This window comes from Mobula hypostoma, chromosome 6, assembly GCF_963921235.1.
Source record: "Mobula hypostoma chromosome 6, sMobHyp1.1, whole genome shotgun sequence".
Taxonomy (NCBI): Eukaryota; Metazoa; Chordata; class Chondrichthyes; order Myliobatiformes; family Myliobatidae; genus Mobula; species Mobula hypostoma.
In genome coordinates this window covers 161,392,600-161,415,451 of record NC_086102.1, presented here as the reverse complement: position 1 = coordinate 161,415,451, position 22,852 = coordinate 161,392,600, and the positions used below count along the sequence as shown (strand labels likewise).

Below are 22,852 nucleotides of genomic sequence, written 5' to 3'. Positions count from 1 at the left end.
TTCATTCTCCTTGATACGTTTGTCATCTTTTCTCCAGCTTGTAATTATAGGAACTGAGCCTCTTACAAGACATTGGAATACGGCAGAATTTCCAGAAAATACCGTTGCATTTTCTATTGTTTGTACGAAGACTGGTCGTTCTGGTTTGAAGTAAAAAGAATATACACTTAATAATGAAAAATATTCTGCTTTAAAACGTTTATTACTACATAATTTCATGATAAAGAATCAAATAACACACAAGATCCAGGTAAGGTTACTTACTAAAATTAATATTTAACTGACCTTTCAAATTGACTGTAGAACTGCAGGAACAACTTCCCACATCATTCTTTACCATGCATTTGTATTCAGCAACATCTGAGCTATCAGATGTTAGAATGCAAAGACTGACTAAAGATTTGTCAGAAACCATTTTGTATTTTTTACTTCGTCGTATTTGTTTATCATCCTTATACCACATAACTTCAAAGGGAGCAGTTCCAGCCACCTCACATTCAAGAGTAACATCATTGGCTTTAACTACCTCAACAGGTTCGAGTTCCTTTGTGAATATGGGAGGTTCTGAAGAGTAAACATGATATCATGATTTATGAATCACAGGTGACGAAATTCAAGTTTGCACAATGACTCTCATAAAAATCCACTCTCAGAAAAAGTAGTTACTATATTGACTGGAAATGGCACACTAAGATGCATAAACGACTCAAACAGCAGTTTAAAGATCCACCTAGCAACATGTCCACTGCAAATGCCCACAGATAAATTCCACAATTTAATCCTGTTAAGTGCAAGGTGATACATTATGGGAAGACAAATAAGGGCAGGACCCACTCAGTGATAGGTAGGGAAGGAGTATGGAAAATAGAGAGATGCCAATGTACAAGTATAAGGACCCAAACATGTGGATAAGCCAGTGAAGAAGGCAAATGGAATGTTTACTTTCAGTAGCTGAGGCATGTAATAAAAGAGCATGGAGGTATATTATATAATGTGATAGGACTATAAAATAAATATAAGAGGATGGAGTATTTCCATTCAGAGGAAAGGCCGGATCGTAAAGGGTCTTGCTTTCCTTATAGCATAAGCTGAGAAGTGGATCCTGATAAAGATGTACAAAATTATGATGGGCATTGATAGTGATAGATAGAAGGAAGTATTTCACATAGCAGAGGTATCAGAGGCATAGGTTTAGGAAAAGGAATAAGACTTTTAGAGAAGATCTGAGAAAAAACCTTTTCATCCAGAGAGTGGATGGAATATGGAACACACAAACTAACTGGATGATAAAGATATACTGTATACTCATACCATGATAAGTAACAAGAAAGCTAAGGATCAACTACATTTAAATGGGATTAGTAGAGATACATGCTTGATGCTTGGCTGAAGGGCCTGTTTTGTTTGTTATGGCTCTATGGCTCATACTGGAATTTATAAGGCATTGGTCAGACCACATTTCAAGTATTGTGAGAAGTTTTGGGCCCCATATCTAAGAAAGGATATGCTGACACTGGAGAGGGTCAAGAGGAGGTTTGTAAGAATAATCCTGGGCATGAAGGGGTTAACATATAAGAAGCATTTGATGCCTCTGGGCCTGCACTCATTGGAGTTTAGTAGAACAAAGGGGTATCTCATTGACAGTAACTAAATATTGAAGAGACTAGATAGAGTGGATGTGGAAAGGATGTTTCCAATAGTAGAAAAGTGTATCATCAGAGGGCACAACCTCAGAATTCAAAGACATCCCTTTAGATCAGAGATGAAGAGAAATGTCTTTAGCCGGTGGGTGGTAAATCTGCAGAATTCATTGTCACCAATGGCCATGTCATCAGGTATATTTAAAGTGGAAGTTGATAGGTTTTTGATTAGTAAGAATATCAAAAGTTATTGGGAGAAGTCAGGAGAATGGGGTTGAGAAGGAAGATGAATCAGCCATGGTCATACCCATAGCCTAAATTAAATAGCCTAATTCTGCTCCTATGTCTTAAGGGATCAGATGAAGAAAGAGAATTTGTGACCTCATCAGGCCTCAAGGTTCTTGGATGTGATATCCATAGCTCTTAAAATATGCCAAGCCTCCAACAGAAAAATCTGGTCTGCTTTAGCAGCGTTCCACTGATAATCACTGAAAAATGTTTATATTTTATTTTATGGACTAGTAAAATCAAAATTCACGTGGCAATCAAATGGTAAGTGTATTGGCCAATTCAAAATGTAGAAGAATCAGCTTCTTATGATAGGGACCTCATTAATCCTTAATTAAATATAGGTTGCAACATGACTCACAAAGCTGATGGACTAATGATTAAATGTAATAAAGAGTTTATGCACACCTTTAACTGTAACTGTCATGTCACAAGTTTCAGTGCCAGCTTCATTTTGGGCTTCACAGGTATAATTACCACTGTCATCCAAGCTTACATCAGTAATCTCCAAGAATGCCACAGAATCAATAAATGATATTTCATATTTTTCGCTGGCACAGATTTCATGATGATTCTTGAACCAAGTTACTTTAATTTCTGGTGTGCCGGTTATTTTACACTCAAAACTTGCTGTCTCTCCTTTTCTGAAAATTGCTGTTGGTTCTAACCTCATAATAAAATATGGAGGCTCTGTGGAAATAACATTGTTAGTTTAGCTAGACATACAGAAGTCCCAAACAATTCTATTCAGCACAAAGAATGAGATACATGAAACATTAAGATGAACAAAGAAAGACAACACTTCACACAAAATTAACATTAAAAATATCAAAGAGAAAGTTATGTAGCAGATCAAGGAAAGGCTCCTACACACTATGTAAATAGATTGTACATTTAAAACCATCCCACAACAATTAAACGAATACAAACATATTGCACACCTTTTATAAAGAGTCTTGCCGCACAAGAGGCACTGCCCACTTTGTTGCTCACTTCACAAATATAGTCACCAGAATCAGAAACTTTGGCTGAAAACAGCTCAAGTAAACTTGTTGAGCTTTCACTTAAAATGAAATAATCAGCTCCAGACATCAGTTCCCTGCCATCCTTCAGCCATTTTATAGTTAGTGGAGCAGTTCCTTTCACAACACTTCTAAACTGCACCGTTGAGCCAGGTAAGCTTTCCTGGGCCAATGGTTTTTCTATAAAACTTGGAGGCTCTGAAAGTCAGGTGAAAAAAAACATTGAATTCCAACAGTACATCATTTACACCGCATTGTACTGTATGTCAAGAAATACAAGAGCTCAAAATTGAAATAAGAAATTACAATAAATTCCAATCAAATTTGAAGCATGTAGGTATATTACTTTTCTATTGAGTAAGAGGCAAAAATAAAAAAATTAAATAAGTGGATAAATACAATAAAGATATAAATTGAATTGAAAGCAAATTCAACTTTCAAACCTGTTACATTTAAGAAACCACTGCATTCATCACTTCCCACTGAATTGGCTGCTTTGCAAACGTAAATTCCACGATCTGAAAGCTCTAGTTGATTGACTTCCAAAGTTGTTGTGTTATCTTGAGATAATATTTTATATTTTTCACTAGTCATTATTAAAATGCCATCCTTATACCATGAGAAGCTCATTGGAAGAGAACCAGAAACTTTGCATTCCATTTGTACAGATGATCCTAAAACACTGTCCATTTTCCGTAATTTCCGTGTAAACACTGGGGGAATTAGTTGATCTGTCCAAGATACCAAAAGCATAGCTGATCAATTCAAACAGCAAATGCTTTAAATGAATAAAATTCATTGTGCTTTTTGTTCCCAAAAAAAAATTGTGTTCATTAGGTTGTACTTTTAGTGAATATTCAGAAATATACCAAAAAGTCCTAATAAAGCTGCTGTGCATTCTTCCACAGTTATGGAACATAGATTTTTCAATCATCAATGACCATCCTTATCGGTAACTAATATGTCACATTCTAATGCAGCTCTCTCACAAAGTATTAGCTGATTCCATCGTAGCAACATTCTTCATGACAGCAAGGCTATGGTGATAAAATGGTATCACATGCGACAATGGGACAAAACACCCTGATCCACTGAAAATACCCCAAAAAATTGACAAATGCCTATGCCATATACTTTGCTTACCAAAGCAACAGACACAAAATGCTGGTGGAACTCAGCAAGCCAGGCAGCATCTGTAAAAGAGACTATTTACTCTTTTCCACAGATACTGCCTGGCCTGCTGAGTTTCTCCAGCATTTTGTGTGTGTCGCTTTGGATCTCCAGCATCTGCAGATTTTCTCCTGTTGGTGAAATGGCTTAGCAAGTGCCTTCTGCTATTGGACACTGAAATCTTCTGAATGATTCTGAGACACATAGAATCAGATATACTCAAAAGTTATTAAAGAGCATTTCAAACTTTTAAACTATTAAATATTTTAAATGTTTAAAAAGCTTTAAAAGTTTAAATGCCTAATATACTCAAAATTAATAAATTTAAACAATCTTTACTGACTTTAGTCTTTGACAAGACCTTTTTATTCCAATGAATTTATAAAACAAAAAATAGAGAATGTAGAATAGTACAACACAAAATGTGGCCCCTCAGGCACAATGATGTGCCAAATGAATTAAATTAGTAATCAAACGCATGACTAAATTAATCTCTTCTACCTACACAATGTCCATATCCTTCCATTTCCTGTACATTCATGTGTCTATCTAAGAACCTCCTGAATACTTTTATTGCATTTGCCTCCACCACAACCCAGGCAGAGTATCCTGGGCACCCACCAGTTAGTGTGTAAATTATTTGCCCTGCAAGCATACCAAATGCCTTCTTTATCACCATATCAATCTGTGCAGCCTCTTTCAGAGAGCTATAACTTTGAACTCCAAGATCTCTCTACTTATCAACACTGTTAAGGGTCTTGCCATTGACAGTGTACTGTCACTTTACACTTGATCTCTTAAGGTGCAATACCACAGTTAATACCACAGCTGGGTTAAAGTCCATCTGCCATTTATCCACCCACATCCGCAACTGGGTTATATCTCATTCTATCCTTTGTCGTTCTTTTACACTATCCACAACACCACCAATCTTCATTAAACTGAAACCTCACTAACTCATCCATCTATATTTTCATCCAGATTTTTATTAATATATACATATAAAATACTGTCAAACACCTTTCTGAAATCCATGCAGACAACATTCAAAGTTCTGCTTTCATCAATCACCTTCATTGCCTCTTTAAAAAAATTAGGTTAGTAAGACATGTTTTTCTGCATACAAACATGTTGACTGTTCCTTACTAGGCCATAGTTTTCTAATTATTCATAAGTCCTATCTCTAAGAACCCTCTCCAGTAACTGCCCCACCACTGACATGAGACTCACCAGTCTAAAATTTCCATTATTATTCATGTTTCCCTTCCTGAATGGAGACACATTCTCCCTGTCTCTGGGCACGTAGCACAAATAGCACACTATAAAATTTGGCTGCATTGTTAACCCACAACATGAAGACTTGCGTGGAAATCACTAAGTTACTGATAATTACACATTAAAAAGGTTGGCAATTATAAAAGGAATCACCAGTATTTCCCTGCAGAATTGGGATATTATATGGGAAATAATATACCAGCATCATTATGAAAACAAGAGAGAGCGCAGATGCTAGAATCTGGAGCATCCTCGTGTATTGCCTGGGAGTACCCAGTTAAGAAGCTCAGGGTTAATCAACGATTGAATGAAAACCATCTGAGAATACCAGGTACAATAGCCTTGCTGCCTGGAGAGAGACAAAACCTAGCCAGCACACTAAATTTGGCAAAAATCTTAATCCTATTGCATATGCAAAAATGCCTACAGCTTTTATATTTGCTGATGATTAATGTGAACATAATTTCATAATCAAATTCAAATTGCAAGCAAAACACCAACCTAATACTGTCAACGAAGCTTTACAGCTGCTGGTTCCAAACTGATTCTTGACTTCAAAAGTATATTCCCCAGTGTCTTCATTAGAAACAGAAGGAATCTTTAGGCTGACCACATTATGCTCAATGCTGATCCTGTGTTTTCTACTGGACACCATTTCATTACCATCCTTAAAACATTTAACTGTTAGTTCTCGTGTACCAGTTACAGTACATTCCAGGTTTGCTGCATTTCCTGCTGTCACTCTGAGTGACTGTGCTTGTTCTGTGATTTTTGCTGGTTCTATGAGGGAAAAGAAATCTCTTCAATACATGACTTGCATTAATTCATTTCAGTTGATTCATGGTTAAAAAAAATCTGAATCCACTATTAATTAAAATGGAGGCCAAACAATTAACTAACCTGCTACCAACAAAGTGGCAAAACACTGCTCAGTTCCTGCATCATTCTGGACCTGGCACGTATACTTCCCAGCATGATTTTCTCCAACAGCATTTATTTGAAGAGTAGCAATATTATTCTCAAAAGACAAAGCAATATTACCATCTTCTTGGAGTTCACTTCTATCTTTCATCCAAGTTACGTAAATAGGCTTTGAGCCTTTTACTTGACATTGGAATACAACTGAATTACCTGACAATATGGTCATATTTTCAATCTTCTTTATAAATCTTGGGGGTTCTAATTTAAAACAAATAGTTATACAAAAATGAGTTTTAATTTTAGCTTTTCATTATTGTGTAGAAATGCTTTAATCTAAAAGGTAGTTTTTTTCCATAAATAACTGAACATTGTTTCAAATTGCAGAAGCCAAATATGCTCCCAGAAACACATTAACTGACCTTTCAACCTGACTGTAGAACTGCATGAGCAACTTCCCACATCATTTTTTACAGTACACTTGTATTCGCCAATATCCGTAATATCAGGTGTTACAATGTAAAGACTGGCTAACAAATTGTCTGAGATCATTTTGTACTTTTTGCTGCGACGAATTTGTTTATTGTCCTTATACCACGAAACTTCAAATGGAGCTGTACCAGTCATCTCACATTCAAGAGTAACATTGCTAGCTTTAATTATCTCAATAGATTCAAGTTTCTTTGTAAATGAGGGAGGTTCTAAAAAGTAAAACATAACAATGTGGCTTAGAAAACAGTCATATGCCAAAGTTCTCAATCTCCCTTTAAAGTACTGTTTACTTACACACCTTTAACCTGAATCACAAAGTTGCAGCTGTTAATGCCAGCATCATTCTGGGCTTCACAAGAATAATCCCCACTGTTTTCCACTCTTACATCAGCAATCTCAAGAACAGCCAATGAGTTTTGAAATGACATCCTATACTTGTCACTGGTTCTAATTTCCTGGTTATTTCTATACCATGTTACTGTGATTTCAGGTGTACCAGTAATTTTGCACTCAAAACGTGCAAATTCTCCTTGTTTCAGAGATGTTGACGAAGGTGGCGTTGTAACAAAGTTTGGAGGTTCTGAGAAATGAAATGTAGGAAACTTAAATATAGTTAAAATTAGACAAATTTGGCATAGTAAATAAGGTTAAGAAAAGAGAAGAAATAATAACCTTTCGGTAAGAGTCACTCTTCTGCGAGTTTAAGAATGCAAAAGTATATCACAGTGTCAAAAATGACACACAACATTAAATTACAATTAAGATTAACAATAAACACAAACCTTTAATGAATACATTTGCAGTACTAATGACTGAACCAGCTTCATTAGTGAGTTGACAGCTGTAAACACCAGCATCAGAAGTTTTGGTTGAAATTAGCTCGAGGAAGTATGTTGTTTCTTCATTCCAAATGGAACATCTTGGGGCAGGTTTCAGCTCCTTATTATCCTTAATCCACTTGATAAACAATGGAGGAGTTCCTTTCACAATGCTTTTAAACTGTAGTGTAGAACCAAGTACAATCTCTTGGGACATCGGTTTTTCTATAAAGCTTGGCGGTTCTAAAATTCATTTGAGAAAAATAATGTTTTTTTAGTATTTTCAGAAGTAAAAATACTAAAACTTCTATAATTATTTATACTACTCCAGCACTCTGTCATTGAAATAGATGACTTCAAAATACTTTAGGAAGTTTAAATATATATAATTTATCTACATTGTTACAGAAAATTAAGAAAAATATAATATTGGGTGAAATTTTCCTGATATGGACCCCCACACCTAAGTTTCCATACGTATCCACTGGCATGATCTAGAACAGGGATACCCAACCTGAGGTCTGTGGCCCCTCGGTTAATGGCAGGGCTCCACGGCATAAAAAAAAGTTGGGAACCCCTGGTCTGGAATGATAGCTGACAGTTATGCTTTAACAGGCAGCAAAGCCCAGTCTGCAACTCAGCCAGCTGTAAAAGCTGTGAGGATGATTTTAATAACTTTAAGCTATTAAAACAATTAAGTTTAAAATATATTGCAATTAAAAGATTTAGGCAATAAATTAACAATGTTCAGTTAAAATTAAATAGGCAAGTTTAATCAAGGCCAATTTGCCTTCTAATCCAAAGCCTTACAAAACCATTTGAAATAATGGAGTTCAAATCTCGTGTTCAGTCCAACTTCATATGAAGTCGAGAGGCAGAATGAACATAACATTTGAACTTACCAGTACTTAAACAGATTCTGGAACTTCTGCTATTAGCTAGCACCCTTTTAACCAGAAAATCAGTATTTGATGCGTCTTTAAACAAAAGTGGATTAAGGTGAGTATATCTTCAAACCTTTTATAGTTAGAGATCCACTGCATTTACTACTTCCAGCAGCATTTGTTGCTTTGCAAGAGTAGTTTCCACCATCTCTGATTTCAAGTTCGTTAATCTCCAAAAATGCTGTATTTTCTTCAAAAGACATTTTGTATTTGTGATCAGCCATTATTTCTGTGTTATCTTTATACCAAGAAATGCTGATTGGAAGTGAACCAGATACTTTGCACTCCATGTGCATCAAAGCTCCTAATATATTATCCATTTTCTTTAAACTTTTAGTAAAAGTTGGAGCAATTATTCGATCTATACAACACGGAACAAAAAAGAAAGCTTATCAGCGGAAACATCAAGAATAAGATTTTTATTCATCCTCATTCATAGAAATTGGATGGTAATGGAGTTAAAATGTAAGAGGTGGAAGTGCTGACACTTTCCATTTCTATGGCAAAATTAGATGATCTATAACATAATGCAATGTAAATTCTGATTGCATTATATACTAGTACCTCATTATAATACTATGGACTATTCAGCAGTAGATACATACTCCACTCCATAACAACTGGATGATGAGACACAATCATGAAGGTACTGATTATTCTGTTCATAACCAATTGCGTATATTTAGAAGACAATATGTTGAATACATAATTTCAAGTTCAGAACACTTAAAATTATAACCTTCTTAGTCCAACTATGTTGTAATTATATTGTACCCTTTCAGCTACTGTTTTAATACGTACTATTAATGGATTTAAGACATTACAATAAAACCAACCTAGTACTGTCAACGAAGTTGTGCAGCTGCTGTGTCCAAACTCATTCTGTACTTCAAAAGCATATTCTCCACTATCATCCTTATCAACAGATTGTATCTTTAGGGCTGCCACTTTGTTCACAAATGTCACTTTATATTTCCTACTAGATGTCAATTCTTCTTGATTCTTGAACCATCTAACTTTTAGCTCTGGAGTACCAGCAACAACACATTCCAAGATTGCCATTGTTCCTGAAGTTACACTTAAAGGCTCTGGTTTCTCTAGGATTTGTGCAGGTTCTGAAAGGAAAACCGTATTTTCTCAATGGATTAAGTTAAAAAATGTTTTACCTCTTACTAATGAACAAATTACTGAGATTCACGAAGGTCAAGTGCATTATACCAACCTGTTACTGACAAGGTTGCAAAACACTTCTCAGTTCCTGCATCATTCCTAGCCTGACAGGCGTACTTTCCACTGTGATATGATTCAACAGAAACAATGTGCAGTACAGCAATACTGTCCTCAAAAGATATATTAATATTGTCATCTTCTCTGATTTCTTCTTTGTCCTTCATCCATGTGATAAATATGGGAGATGAGCCTTCTATTTGGCTATTAAAAGTGGCAGAATTTCCAGATAATGTTGTAACATTTTCAATCCTTTTCATGAAGAAAGGTGGTTCTGGTTTAGAGTTAAGAATTGTATCAATTAGAGATAAGAATCAGACGTTCAGTAACTTTGTGATGCTACAGTCATAAAGCCAAGTGAGAATGAATGGGATTACTGAAATTATCAAAAGAGATAAAATGTGGCCTTTGGTAACTGACCTTTTAATTTGACCACTGCAGCACAAGAACAACTTCCCACGTCATTTGTTACTTCACACCGGTATTCACCAGCATCTGAATTATCAACATTCTGAATAAAAAGACTTGTTAAAGATTTTCCAGTTGTCAGCTTGAATTTTATACTTGACTGAATCTGCTTATTGTCTTTATACCAAGTGGCATCAAATGGACCTGAACCAGCAATTCCACATTCAAGACTGACATCATTTCCTTTCACTGTCTCCATAGGTTCCAGTTTCTTGCTAAAAGAAGGAGGTTCTTTGAAAAAAAGGAAGAACAAAAGTTAAGATACCAAGCAAAAAAGAAATATCACTGGAAAATAAGTTTTCAAAACTCCTTCATTAAAGTCTATTAAGATTTTCGAAGAGGTAACTTAGAGAATTGATGAGAACAGGGGAGTTGGTTGATATTGTCTATATGGACTTAAGCAAGACCTTTGACAAGGTCCTATCTGGAACATCAGTACGGAAGATTAGATCGCATGAAATCCTGGGTGAGTTAGCTAAGTGGATACATAATTGACATGATGGTAGGAGGCAGGGGCGATGATACAAATTAATTTTTTAAACCAAAGGCCTGTGACTAGTGTTAAACACTATGAATGGTGTTGCATCTATTGTTGTTTGTCATTCATATAAACAATTTAGATGAGAATGTACAAGGCATGGTCAGTAAGTTTGCAGATGACTTTAAATGGGTGGTATTGTAGTCAGCAAAATAGGTTATCAACCAGGTAACTAAATATGAGATATTTTGAGAAGTGAAATTCGAGTAGGACTTTCATAATAAACGTTAGGACTCTCGTATGTATTGGAGAACAAAGGGACTGAGGAGTACATATACGTTTGTCACAGGGATACTGGGTGGTGAATAAGACATTTTCCATGTTGGTCTTCCTCAGTCAGGGCACGTGAGACAGGAATTGAAACAAAACATTGGTGAGGCTCTACCTGGGGTACTGTGTACAGTTATAGGAATGATGTCATTAAGCTGGAAAGACTGCAAAGAAGAATGCTGTCAATACCTTAGGGCCTGACTTACAATAGAAGGAGAGATCTTCAGGCTAGGACTTTATTCCCTAGAGTGCAGGAAACTCAACAGTAACCTTATAGAGCTATATAAAATTATGACGGGTATAGATAGAGTGAATGTACATAGTCTTTTTCATAGTAAAAGTGAATAAAAAAACCATAGGATATAGATTTAAAATGAGAGGGGATAGTTCTTAAAGAGCCTGAGAGGCAACCTCTTCACGCAGAGGGCAGTGTGTATGTAGAATGAACTGCCAGAAGAAATGACTAAAGGCCAATTTATACTTGTGCGTCAAATTGACATCGTAGGTACCGCATAGCCACGTACCCTACACCCTACCCTATGCCGTAGTCTGACGCGCACCTCCCCAAAAATGTAACTATGCGTCGCGGTGATGCAGACTGCAACAACTGTGATTGGACCGCTTGGTAGCATCCCATTCCTTCCTACGCTGCAATAGCTTCCCATTGGGCGACTGAAGGACAGGGAAGGAACTCTGGCTGCAATGCTTTCCATAAAGCTTTACAGACCTCCGAAATTAAGGAGGACCCTGTGCTTGATGGCAGTTTGTAGCTAGCTGCTACAGCCTGTTGACTTCCACCTGAAACTAAAACTCGAATGGTGATTGCCAGTCTCTGAGTATACTGTGCGTACGCTGATGCGAAATAAATGGTTGGAGACGATGCACCAAATCATCAAATCTACCTGCTGACATCTGAAAATATTTGAAATGCATTTCCTCATCCATGTCTCTCAGTGGCCGGACAAGCACAGAAAATTCACCCTCCTTCAGTTTCAGTCGCCATTGTTTGAAGTTTGAGTTTCTTCGTCTTGAGTTTCAATATGAAGAAACTCAACACAGTGGCTTAGAAACCCCACCGCCAACTAGCATTTTGGCAGTAAATTGCAGAGCGACGCAGACACACCAACACACAAGTATAAATGGTCACAACAGCACAGCCCACTTGCGTGGGCCACGGCGTAAGGTAGTACGCACAAGTATAAATCAGCCTTAAGGCAACAACATTTAAAACTCTTGGACAGCTACATGGATAAGAAAAATTGAGAGGGGTTGGTCAAACAGGATATAGATGAGTCGAGCCAAAGGGCCTACTTCTGTGTTGCTTACTCTATAGCTCTTTTACATTTTGTGGTCACACACCTTTAACAGTAATTGTAACGCTGCAGTTGTCAAAGCCAGCTTCATTTTCTGCTCTACAAGTATATTGACCACTGTCTTCCACATTGACATTAGTAAGCTCAAGCACAGGTTTTGAATCGACAAATAACATCCTGAATTTATCACTTGGGAGAATTTCACTTTCTTGCTTGTACCAAGTTATTTTGATCTCAGGTGTACCAATTACTGAGCACTCAAGAGATGTAGAACTTCCCTTCTTCAATAATGTTGTACGATCCGGCTTCTGAATGAAGCTTGGAGGCTCTATAAACCAAAATGTAATGAACAGAATGAGAAAATTTTTTAAAGATTTTATGCATAATTAAAGAGGATTAGCAAGTCTTTGATGGTATACACAAATATTCAGGCCACTTTATCAGGTACACCTGCTTGTTTATGCAAATATCTAATTAACCAATCATGTGGCAGTAACTTAATGCATAAAAGCATGCAGAAATAGTCAAGAGGTTCTGTTGTTGTTCGGCCTAACCTCAGAATGGGGAAGAAAGATGATCTAAGTGACTTTGACCTTTGAATAATTGTTGATGCCAGACAGGAAGGTTTGAATATCTCAGAAACCACCGATCTGGAATTTTCACACACCACAGAGATTTGTGCAAAAATCAAAAAACATCCAGTAAGTGGCAGTTCTGTGAGCAAAAATGCCTTGTTAATGAGAGAGGTTAGAAGAGAATGGCCAGACTGATCCAAGCTGACAGGAAAGTAAAAGCATCTCAAATAACCAGGCATTACAATCGTGGTGTGTGGAAGAGCTTCTCTGCACACATAACACATTGAAATCTGAAATGGCTGAACTACAGCAGTAGATCACAAGCATGCACTCAGTGACCATTTTATCAGATACAGGTGGCACCTAATAAAGTGGTATGTATATAGCTTCGAGAAAATATTTCATCTGTCATCAATCATTATTTTAAAATTTACTGTACTAATATTTATAAAGGTATCTGAAAAAGGACACATTTTGGAATATTAAGAAAGCTATGTTCAGTCAAATATGTGAATAGCACCTTTATAAAATAGATCAATAGCTAACTAAAATCAAACAAATACTCGTTTCCAAACAAAATAAGTCTTTTAGGTTACTTTTCACAGATTATATGCTTGTTTTATGCAACTGCCTTCTTCTCTATTTATTGGCATATCCATTCAAATGAAAACCTTAGCTCTGTACTTAATTTCTACCAATGATATGCACCACCTAACATCACTTATCATGTTTTTCCTCTGTATTCATTGAACAACTGATACTGCAATCCATCCATTGTGTTGCCAGTGTTCTCTCAAAAAACAATGGGAATTTTTATTTCCAATATCTTCCTCATTAACTATAATTTCTATTGTCTAAAATTAGAGATTAATAAAAATTGAGGACCGTGAGATGTTTTTGAACCACTCCGCTTTGTGCGACAGCCAAGCTTCTTAGAAAAGTGGACCCACAGCACCAAAACATTTGGTCATACCTAGAGAGATCAAGGGGTTTTGTGGGAGGACAGGCTAAGCATTATTTATTTATTTATTGGCATACAGCATGGAATAGGTTCGAGCCATGCTGCCTAGTAATCACCCGATTTAATCCTAGTCTAATCATGGGACAATTTACAATGACCAATTAACCTACCAACTGATAAGTCTTTGGAGGAAGCCCGTGCAGTCACTAGGAGAACATACAAACTCCTTACAGGCAACAGTGGGAAGTGAATCCAGGTTGCCTGTTCCGTAAAGCGTCGGGCTAACCACTATGCTACCGTGCCGCCCCATTATTGGTGTGCTTAATTACTGATACCTTTTCTATCCTATAATCATTATCCAACAAGGGAATAGTTGTAAAAATAAGACATTCCTGACTGTTTTCCAGTGCCTTGCCTACTAAAAAGCTGGCTAAAATTATGTAATTAGAAACTGATCTACCAGATTTCAAAGGTAGCATATGGTGCAAGCACTTCAGTTTGGCCATCATATTATATAACACATGCAAAGTGAATACAAATTTAGAATCTCATAAAAGAATTATGTGGTTATATTACAAGAAGTTAAATCAATGGAAGACATAAAAGGGTAAAGTTTTCATAGTTCTAACATAAGTAAGACAAAGTAATTAGTATTAATGTTGAAGGAAGCCTCAGATTGAATAGAAAGATGTTGTAGCAATGAGAAGGTCTTCAAATAAAGATTGTTTTCAAACAGTTTACAATGCTATAGAGAGTCATTAGAAATAACACACCTTTGACAAAAAGATGTGCCACACATGTTTCACTGCCAACTTCATTGCTGACTCGACAAGTGTAGTCACCAGTATCAGAGATTTTTGCTGAATGGAGCTGTAGCATACTTGTTGAACCTTCTTTGGAAATGTAAAGTGAACTACTTGGCACCAGTTCCTTTTTGTCCTTGAACCATTTGATGGTTATTGGAGGAGTTCCACCAATAACACTCCTAAACTGTACTTTAGAACCAGGTATAACATCCTGGGACAAAGGTTTCAGAGTAAAATAAGGAGGTTCTGAAAATTCAAGAGGAAGACAAATCATTATCACAAGAAAAGTAAATGAAAATTGTACTTTTTCTGAAAATAAAATGTTAAAATAAGAGGAGGGAGGGGATCGTCGACTCAGGCCTAGGAGGCCAGCGTCGGGGACTTTCATGCCTTACAAGGTGCTGAACGAAAGACTGTGTGGCGTGCCACTCCTCACACAGACATAGAGCAATGTGTGGTTAAGTGCCTTGCTCAAGGACACAACACGCTGCCTCAGCTAAGGCTCGAACTGGCGACCTTTAGATCACTAGACGAATGCCTTAACCACTTGGCCACGTGCCCACACAAAATAAGAGAGCATAAACCTAATACATGCATTCTCAACATGTTTGTTAATGCAGTAAATTAAATGGAAGCCGTGGATAAAAGTTATGCCTTGGTTAACTGAAGGATATTAGTCAATCTAATTCTTAAGCAATTAATCAATTGAATGCAACATTTCGAACCTTTCACAGTTAAGACACCAATACTTTGATCAGTTCCAGCAGAATTTGTTGCTCTGCAAGTGTAGCTTCCACCATCTGTCATTTCTAGTTGATGAATCTCCAGCTGTGCAATGTTATCATAGTAAGAAAACTTATGCTTTTCATTAGATGTTAATTCTTCATTGTCCTTATACCAAAGTACAGTCATTGGAAGAGAACCAGAGATTTTGCATTCCATCTTAACAAAAGAAGTTTTGATGCCATCCGTATTTTTTAAGTTTCTTTTAAATGATGGTGGAACTATGCGATCTGTCCAACACATGGTAGGAAATCAAAGATTACTATTTCTCCCACAATCTTCTTTTAAATATTTCAGTGATCATTATAAAATGAAAAAGTAAAAATACCAACCCAGTACTGTAATGGAAGCTTTGCAACTGCTGCTACCAACGTCATTCTCGACCTCACAGGTATATTCACCACTATCCTCTTTCTCAGTAAAAGGGATCTTTAAACTAGTAATCTTATTTGCAACGCTGATTTTGTATTTTCTCCCAGTAATCAATTCTGTGCCATTCTTAAACCATCTGGCTTTAATTTCTGGTGTTCCTGTAAAACTGCAGTCCAATGTTGCTGGCTCTCCTGCAGTTACACTAATAGAATCTGCTTTTTCTATAATACTTGCAGGTTCTGTGACAATAAAAAAAACTAATATTAGAGGACAAGAATATAAGAAACAATGGAAGACTATTTAAGAGCTTTCATTTTACTTCCCCTGAGCCAAGCTATCAAATCTAAAACCACATGCAGACAATCTCTGATTATAAATATCAGTGCATCTCTTCATACACACCTCGTGTTCAGGAGAACTGATTAAACAAATATCCAATCAATTTGGGGTTCATTCAATCCATCTATGAACCATTAGTGACTAAGTTTGTCTTAGCTATTCACACAAAGCTCCAAAGTACTCTGGAAGTCAGATGCCAGCATATCTAGCAACTTTCTCAAATTCTTGACTCATTGTCAAATCCAGAGGCAAAGCAATAATCTGGAGAAATGGGAATGGGCACTTTTCAACTGTTCCCTCAATTCTATGCTAGGGCTAGTTGGTTTGCAAAGGAGACCCAATTTATTTGAATCAACGCTGGTAAAAAAAAATCAATAAAAGAAATCTTTGCATTACTTTAATGCTTTCAAATTCTCTATGTGGCTTTAAATTTTTGTTTAGCTTCTAAAAGTAACTAAATCTATTTTGACTAATATCTAAGAGTCTCCTTCAGAGATATTGAGAAAAATTCAAAAGCCGTGGACTATGGCTAACTGCCATAGGCTGTCAGGGTATTCAGAAAGGAAGGAGTAAATATCAAAGTCCATTGTTTTCTACACCCTTCAGAATTCATTAATTTTACAAAACAAGTGGCAAAATAATACAAAGTATCAGGGCACCACTTTGCACAAGGAACAAGTGGTATTTTCTGAATATCGTTCAGCTGTCAAATTCATATAATACTTAACTTTATAGATAGATAAAGTGATAGGTGGAACAACATAGAAAGAAAAAGAATGAATTAAGGACAAATTAAATAGGTAAAAATAAATAGAGACTGAAAGAAAGATGGGATTAAAAGAGTAATTAGAACTATAAACAGAAAGCAACAGAAAGAAAATAAAAATGTTTGAAAATCTCAGAGTAGTTTATCACCTGCTTATAATTTGATAGCTTCAATTGAACAATTACAAATCTCTTTCTGAGACAAAAGATTGAACTTTAAGCAGGAGAGTAAAGTTCCCACTTTTGTAAGGCTGGTGCAAATCCAGCAATTTGTGGCATTAGCAATTAATGGTGTATCACTGCCCTACCACAAATCCCAGAAGTTTTATGCAGCAGAAATGGTGGACACTAAAAAAATCAAAACTCTAGCCCTAAGTTTAAGTTTAGGACTTCCTTTATAGGATAATCTTTCCAGAAAATAATATGCTTTTATTGCCATTTAGTATCTTAAAAGATCTTTCCAAAAATTGAAGTAACTCAAAACATTTAAATCTGTTAATTAAAAGAACTGACTGAAGGTTTAACACAGATGACAGTAATCTTTAAACCAACCTTTCACAATTAAATTTGCAACGCATTTTGTGATTCCCGCATCATTCTTTGCCTCACAAACAAACTTCCCACCATGATGTTTTTCAGCAGAAGCAATATGCAGTGTTGCTATATCATCTTCAAAAGATATTTTAATATTAGCATCTTCAGTAATATCATCCTTATCTTTTTGCCAGGTTATGGAAATTGGTCTTGAACCTTTCACAGCACATTGAAACAATGCAGATGTTCCCAAAAGCACTGTATTATTTTCAATCTTCTTGAGAAATGATGGTGGTTCTGTTGTTAAAACAGGACTCTTAGGTTAGTTAATGCAAAGTCAAATTTTAACTAGAGAAAAACAAAATCAATTTCATTGTAACATTGTGGATGATAAATTCTTGCTAAAATTTAACTAACCTTTCAAAGCCACTGCAGAACTGCATGAACAACCTCCAACTTCATTTGACACCTTGCATTGATATTCACCAACATCCACAGTGTCAAAATTAAGAATATGTAAATAAACAAAAGAGTTTTGACAGACTGCCTTGTATTTTTTGCTCGGCCTAATCTGTTTATTATCCTTATACCAAGAAACTTCAAAAGGTGCTGTACCAGCCAGTTCACATTCAAGTATAACATTAGAGGCCTTAATCACCTCAAGATGTTCAAGCATTTTTATGAATGATGGAGGATCTGCAAAAACATAAATAATAAATTCAATCTAAAATGTCATTTGACATTTAGATACAAATTCATAAGATTGATAAATATCTTATGACTGTAGCCAAAGTCATAAAATTATATGTTCACAGACCTTTAATTGTTACAGTAACACTGCAACTCTCACTACCAACTTCATTCTTAGCTTCACAAGTGTATTCACCACTGTCTTCCACGTCACCATCAAGAATTTCAAGAACTGACACATTGTTAACAAATGAGATTCGGTATTTGTCACTGGGATGAACCTGCTTGTCTTTTCTATACCATGTAATTTTAATTTCAGGTGTGCCAGTAACTTCGCATTCAAATTGAGCCGAGTCACCAGTTTTCAGTAATTTTGCTGGTTCTAGCTTCCGGGTGAATGTTGGTGGTTCTATAAGAGTCAAGATGCCATGAAGAATAAATTTGAAAGATTTTCATAAAAGCTAACAAAAATGCAATAAAGAGCATCTTTTCCACTCAGCTCCTCCTATTACGAAGAGCATATCAAAGATCATTAAAGATATTTTAATAAAATACAATTAAGCATTATGGATAGAAACAAAAAAAATCACCTTTAACGAAAAGATTTGTTGTACAGGAAATTGTTCCAGCATCATTGCTGATTTCACAAATGTAATCATCCATATCAGATGGCTTCACCGAAAAAAGCTCAAGATAGGTTGTAGAAATATCCTTCATGATGAAACAGCTGCCACCAGTCACAAGCTCTGTGTGGCCCTTGAACCATTTCATTGACATTGGAGGTGTTCCATTTACAACAACCTTAAATTTCACAGTTGTACCCGGCAGGACTTTCTCTGATGCAGGTTTTACTATGAAGCTTGGAGGCTCTAAAAGACATTTTAAAAAATAGCACAATAATTCATAACAATTAAACATATCAAGTAAGTTTTCTCCACCTTCTCTGAAGATGTACACTGTCATAAATTCAGTAGTCTACTAGTACTTTAAATATTTGGAATCAGATAACTGAATACATTCTAATATTGAAAAGGCACAGTAATCTGTCAAGTAGTTAACTAACACAAACCAGAACATACAAGGAATAATTGCTAATTTGTACTTTGTAAGCTGATCTCCAAAGGATGAAAGTGACACCATTATAAAACAGAAGTGAGGTATAAGAGAGAAAAAAAACTATAGGGTGCTTATTTCCAATATTTGACTTGAATATTGTGCATTTTGTCATTGAATAAAAGCAGGTAGCAGCTCTGCAAGGTGGACTACTATAATTGAATATTCTACTAATTATCTCTATCAAGCTTCATGCAAGTATTATGGATCATTAGATAGAAAACTGAAAGGTAACATAACATAAATGCTTCCTTGGCAGAGATACAGCAACAGATGTTAAGAAAGCAAAAATGCTCCAAAATATTGCCAGATTTCAACATACTTATCAATGAATATGTATTAAAAATGAAAACAGTTTTGCAGAAGGAACAAAGCTACATTAGCAAATGACTTATGTCAAAATTAAATTACTAATTCAGACCTTTTACATTTAAGACTCCACTGCATTCATCACTTCCTGCAGAGTTAGTAGCTTTACAGGAGTAAGTTCCACCATCCGCAATTTCTAATTGTTTAATCGTCAAAGCAGCGGTGTTGTCTTGACGTGACATTGTGTACTTATCATTGGCTGATAACTCTTTGTCATCTTTATACCAAGAAATACCAACAGGGATAGAACCAGAGAACTTGCAATCCATATGAAAGGTCGCACCCAAATTGCTGGTCATTTTCCTCAGTTTTTTAGTGAAGGTTGGAGCAATCATACGATCTGTCCGAGGCAGAGCAACAAATCAATGATATTACTTGAATTAATTAAATTATGCTTAAATTATTGAAAGAAAGGGAGGTATAAGTTATGTACTAACCCAATACTGTAATAGAAGTTTTGCAGCTGCAACTCCCCACATCGTTTTTTACCTCGAAAGTATATTCACCACTATCCTCATTTTCTGCAGAAATAATCCTTAGGCTGGCAATTTTATTTAATAAACTTGTTTTACATTTTCTACTGGATATTAGCTCCTTCCCGTTCTTAAACCATTTAATTTTAAGTTCTGGTGTGCCAGTTATTACGAACTCCAAAGTTGCTGGGTCTCCAGCAGTCACACTAATTGGTTCTGCTTTTTCTACGATATTTGCTGGCTCTGTAGTGAAATGGAATGGTTAACATTAACAAAGCTTAGCAATGCAAAGTATGTTGTTTTATAAACCAGACCAATATATTGTCAAACTGACCTTTCACAATTAATGTTGCTAGACACTTCTGACTTCCTGCATCATTTTCTGCATGACAAGTGTATCTGCCACTGCTGTTCATTTCTACAGCAGCAATGTGAAGAGTACCAATATTATTCTCAAAAGTCATTTTGACATTACTGCTTTCTGTGATAAGATCTTTATCTTTCAGCCATGTTACAGTGATTGGCATTGAGCCTTTTATGCTGCATTGAAACATTGCTGAACTTCCCAAAATTGCTGTTGCGTTTTCAATTTTCTTCACAAATGATGGTGGTTCTAATTTAAAATAAAAATAGTGGGTTATACATTATCTGTCCATCTGTTAAATCTGTACATTATTGTGACATATTTCTCCCAGTTTCCATTGAGATCACTGACCTTTCATTTTCAAAGTTGCACCACAGAGACACTTCCCTACTTCATTCGACACTGTGCATTGATAATCACCAACATCTGAGAACTCAAAAAGACTAATGTGGAGATAAGCACGCATATTTTGGAAAATCATCTTGTACTTCTTACTAGATCGGATCAGTTTTTTGTCTTTGTGCCAAACAACTTCAAATGGAGTTGTACCCATCAGCTCACATTCAAGAGTACAATTGAATCCTCTTACCACTTCAGTAGGATCAAAAGTTTTGATAAAAGAGGGTGGTTCTAAAAAGGAATACATAAATATGTTTTTCAAACTATCTGCTTTTCAAAAAGATTAAAAATACAAACAGTATGGATTTTTCAATAGCAGCAATGTGAAGAGTAGCAATATCAATACTGTACAAACCTTTGATTGTAATGACAGAACTGCAGCTATCTGTCCCAGCTTCATTTTGTGCTTCACACACATAATCCCCACTATCTTCTACATTTAGATCATTAATCTCAAGATCAGCTGAAGAGTCAGTAAATGATATTGTGTATTTTTCCGAGGAATTGAGAATCTTATTGTTTTTGTACCAGGCAACATTAATTTCAGGAGACCCTTTCACTTGGCAATTCAAGTGTGCTGAATCACCTTTTTTCAACAGTATTGATGGTTCTGGTCTCCTGACGAACGAAGGTGGCTCTGAAGATAAGTTTAAAGAAAAATATTAAGAATTGCCAGAGTAAAATCCGTTATGAAAGAGAACTAATATCCCAAGCAATCGTTAAAAGAAAGGTTACAACACATAAGCTATTTTTCCTTGGTGATAATTTAAGGAAAAAAAACAAACTCCTTCTTTTCAAAGTAAACAGATAATAAATAAAGTTATAAAAATGTTAAGGATACAAAGCAGCAATTACATTTTAGGGATTGATAACATTTTTGGTTAATATAGCTTTGTTTTCATAATATCATGTCATCAATAGAGATCTTGATTTAGTAACTGCATCCCATTTCAAATGATCAATTTTCTATGTGTAATGTCTTCCGTTATGAAATAAAAGCAAAAAATAAACACAACAAATCTGCTTCCCTATCACCATCAAATAAGATTTTCACAGGTTTTATGAATCTGAATTCCAATGAAAAGAATAAAACTACAATTGTAGTTGCAAAATTTTTTATGATAGTTACTATTGTAGTTTTGGTTTAGGATAACACTGGTGAAGTACAGCAACAATTTGCTGGCAGCAAACAAAACTATTAACTACTTTATTAATTACACTTTTTCTCAAAAACAATCTTTTCAATCAATAACATTTAACTTCCTTTTTGGAGATGAGATTTTGAACTGCTTGTTGACCTAGCATTTTTGGAGTGCAAACTGAAGTTTTGAAGGTCCAGGATGGTTGCGTTGAGGTGGGGGCGGGGGGCCAGGGCTCAAGAGCGAGGAATAAGCCAATGTACGGTCATTGCTGAAGTGGACTATGAGAGCAAGCCTGGGCTCCACCACCCAACTCTGCCTTGCTGATGTTTGACGGATTTAAGTGCCAGGCTATACTGGAAAGGTCAGGTATGGGCCGAATCCAGGCAGTGGGTCCCAGGCCTAGAAACGCATCGAAGCAACAGGGCCCATGTCCGAGAGTGAGAAACAACTATTTGGAGGATTTTAAGCAATGGACTGGTTTTAAAAGATAAGACTATCAGGGCCGGTGTTCAGCTCACTGCTCGCGAGATTTATTCATTTGAACTGAGGCTGTGGCCAGCAAATAACAGTCTCCTGAATCAGCTGCAGTGCTGACTGGCTTTGTGGCTGTGGACTCAGTTTCAAGAATTTCAGCTCTGAATGTTACTTCCTTACTTTTATTGTTTGCACAGTTTTTTTCTGCATATTGAGTTTTTCATAGTCTTTCTTTTAATGGGCTCTACTGGGTTTCTTTGTTTTGTGGCTGCCTGTAAGGAGACAAGTCATACCTTGCAAAGTTCATACT

General features: G+C 36.0%; 1 protein-coding gene across 1 annotated transcript in view; it reads right to left on the bottom strand.

Moving 5' to 3' along the window:
- ttn.1 (titin, tandem duplicate 1) overlaps window positions 1-22,852 on the bottom strand; it is a 377,466-nt gene that overhangs the window by 265,049 nt on the left and 89,565 nt on the right. Inside the window, exons 43-60 of the mRNA XM_063052084.1 lie at window positions 21,282-21,563; window positions 20,879-21,157; window positions 20,498-20,776; window positions 20,128-20,406; window positions 19,743-20,030; window positions 18,799-19,077; window positions 18,336-18,617; window positions 17,936-18,214; window positions 17,537-17,815; window positions 15,841-16,119; window positions 15,451-15,738; window positions 14,693-14,971; window positions 12,430-12,711; window positions 10,215-10,493; window positions 9,790-10,068; window positions 9,404-9,682; window positions 8,641-8,928; window positions 7,588-7,866 (exon numbers count right to left, since the gene is read on the bottom strand). Coding sequence (XP_062908154.1) covers window positions 7,588-7,866; window positions 8,641-8,928; window positions 9,404-9,682; window positions 9,790-10,068; window positions 10,215-10,493; window positions 12,430-12,711; window positions 14,693-14,971; window positions 15,451-15,738; window positions 15,841-16,119; window positions 17,537-17,815; window positions 17,936-18,214; window positions 18,336-18,617; window positions 18,799-19,077; window positions 19,743-20,030; window positions 20,128-20,406; window positions 20,498-20,776; window positions 20,879-21,157; window positions 21,282-21,563 — 5,058 coding nt within the window. The remainder of the gene's footprint in view (window positions 1-7,587; window positions 7,867-8,640; window positions 8,929-9,403; window positions 9,683-9,789; window positions 10,069-10,214; window positions 10,494-12,429; window positions 12,712-14,692; window positions 14,972-15,450; window positions 15,739-15,840; window positions 16,120-17,536; window positions 17,816-17,935; window positions 18,215-18,335; window positions 18,618-18,798; window positions 19,078-19,742; window positions 20,031-20,127; window positions 20,407-20,497; window positions 20,777-20,878; window positions 21,158-21,281; window positions 21,564-22,852) is intronic.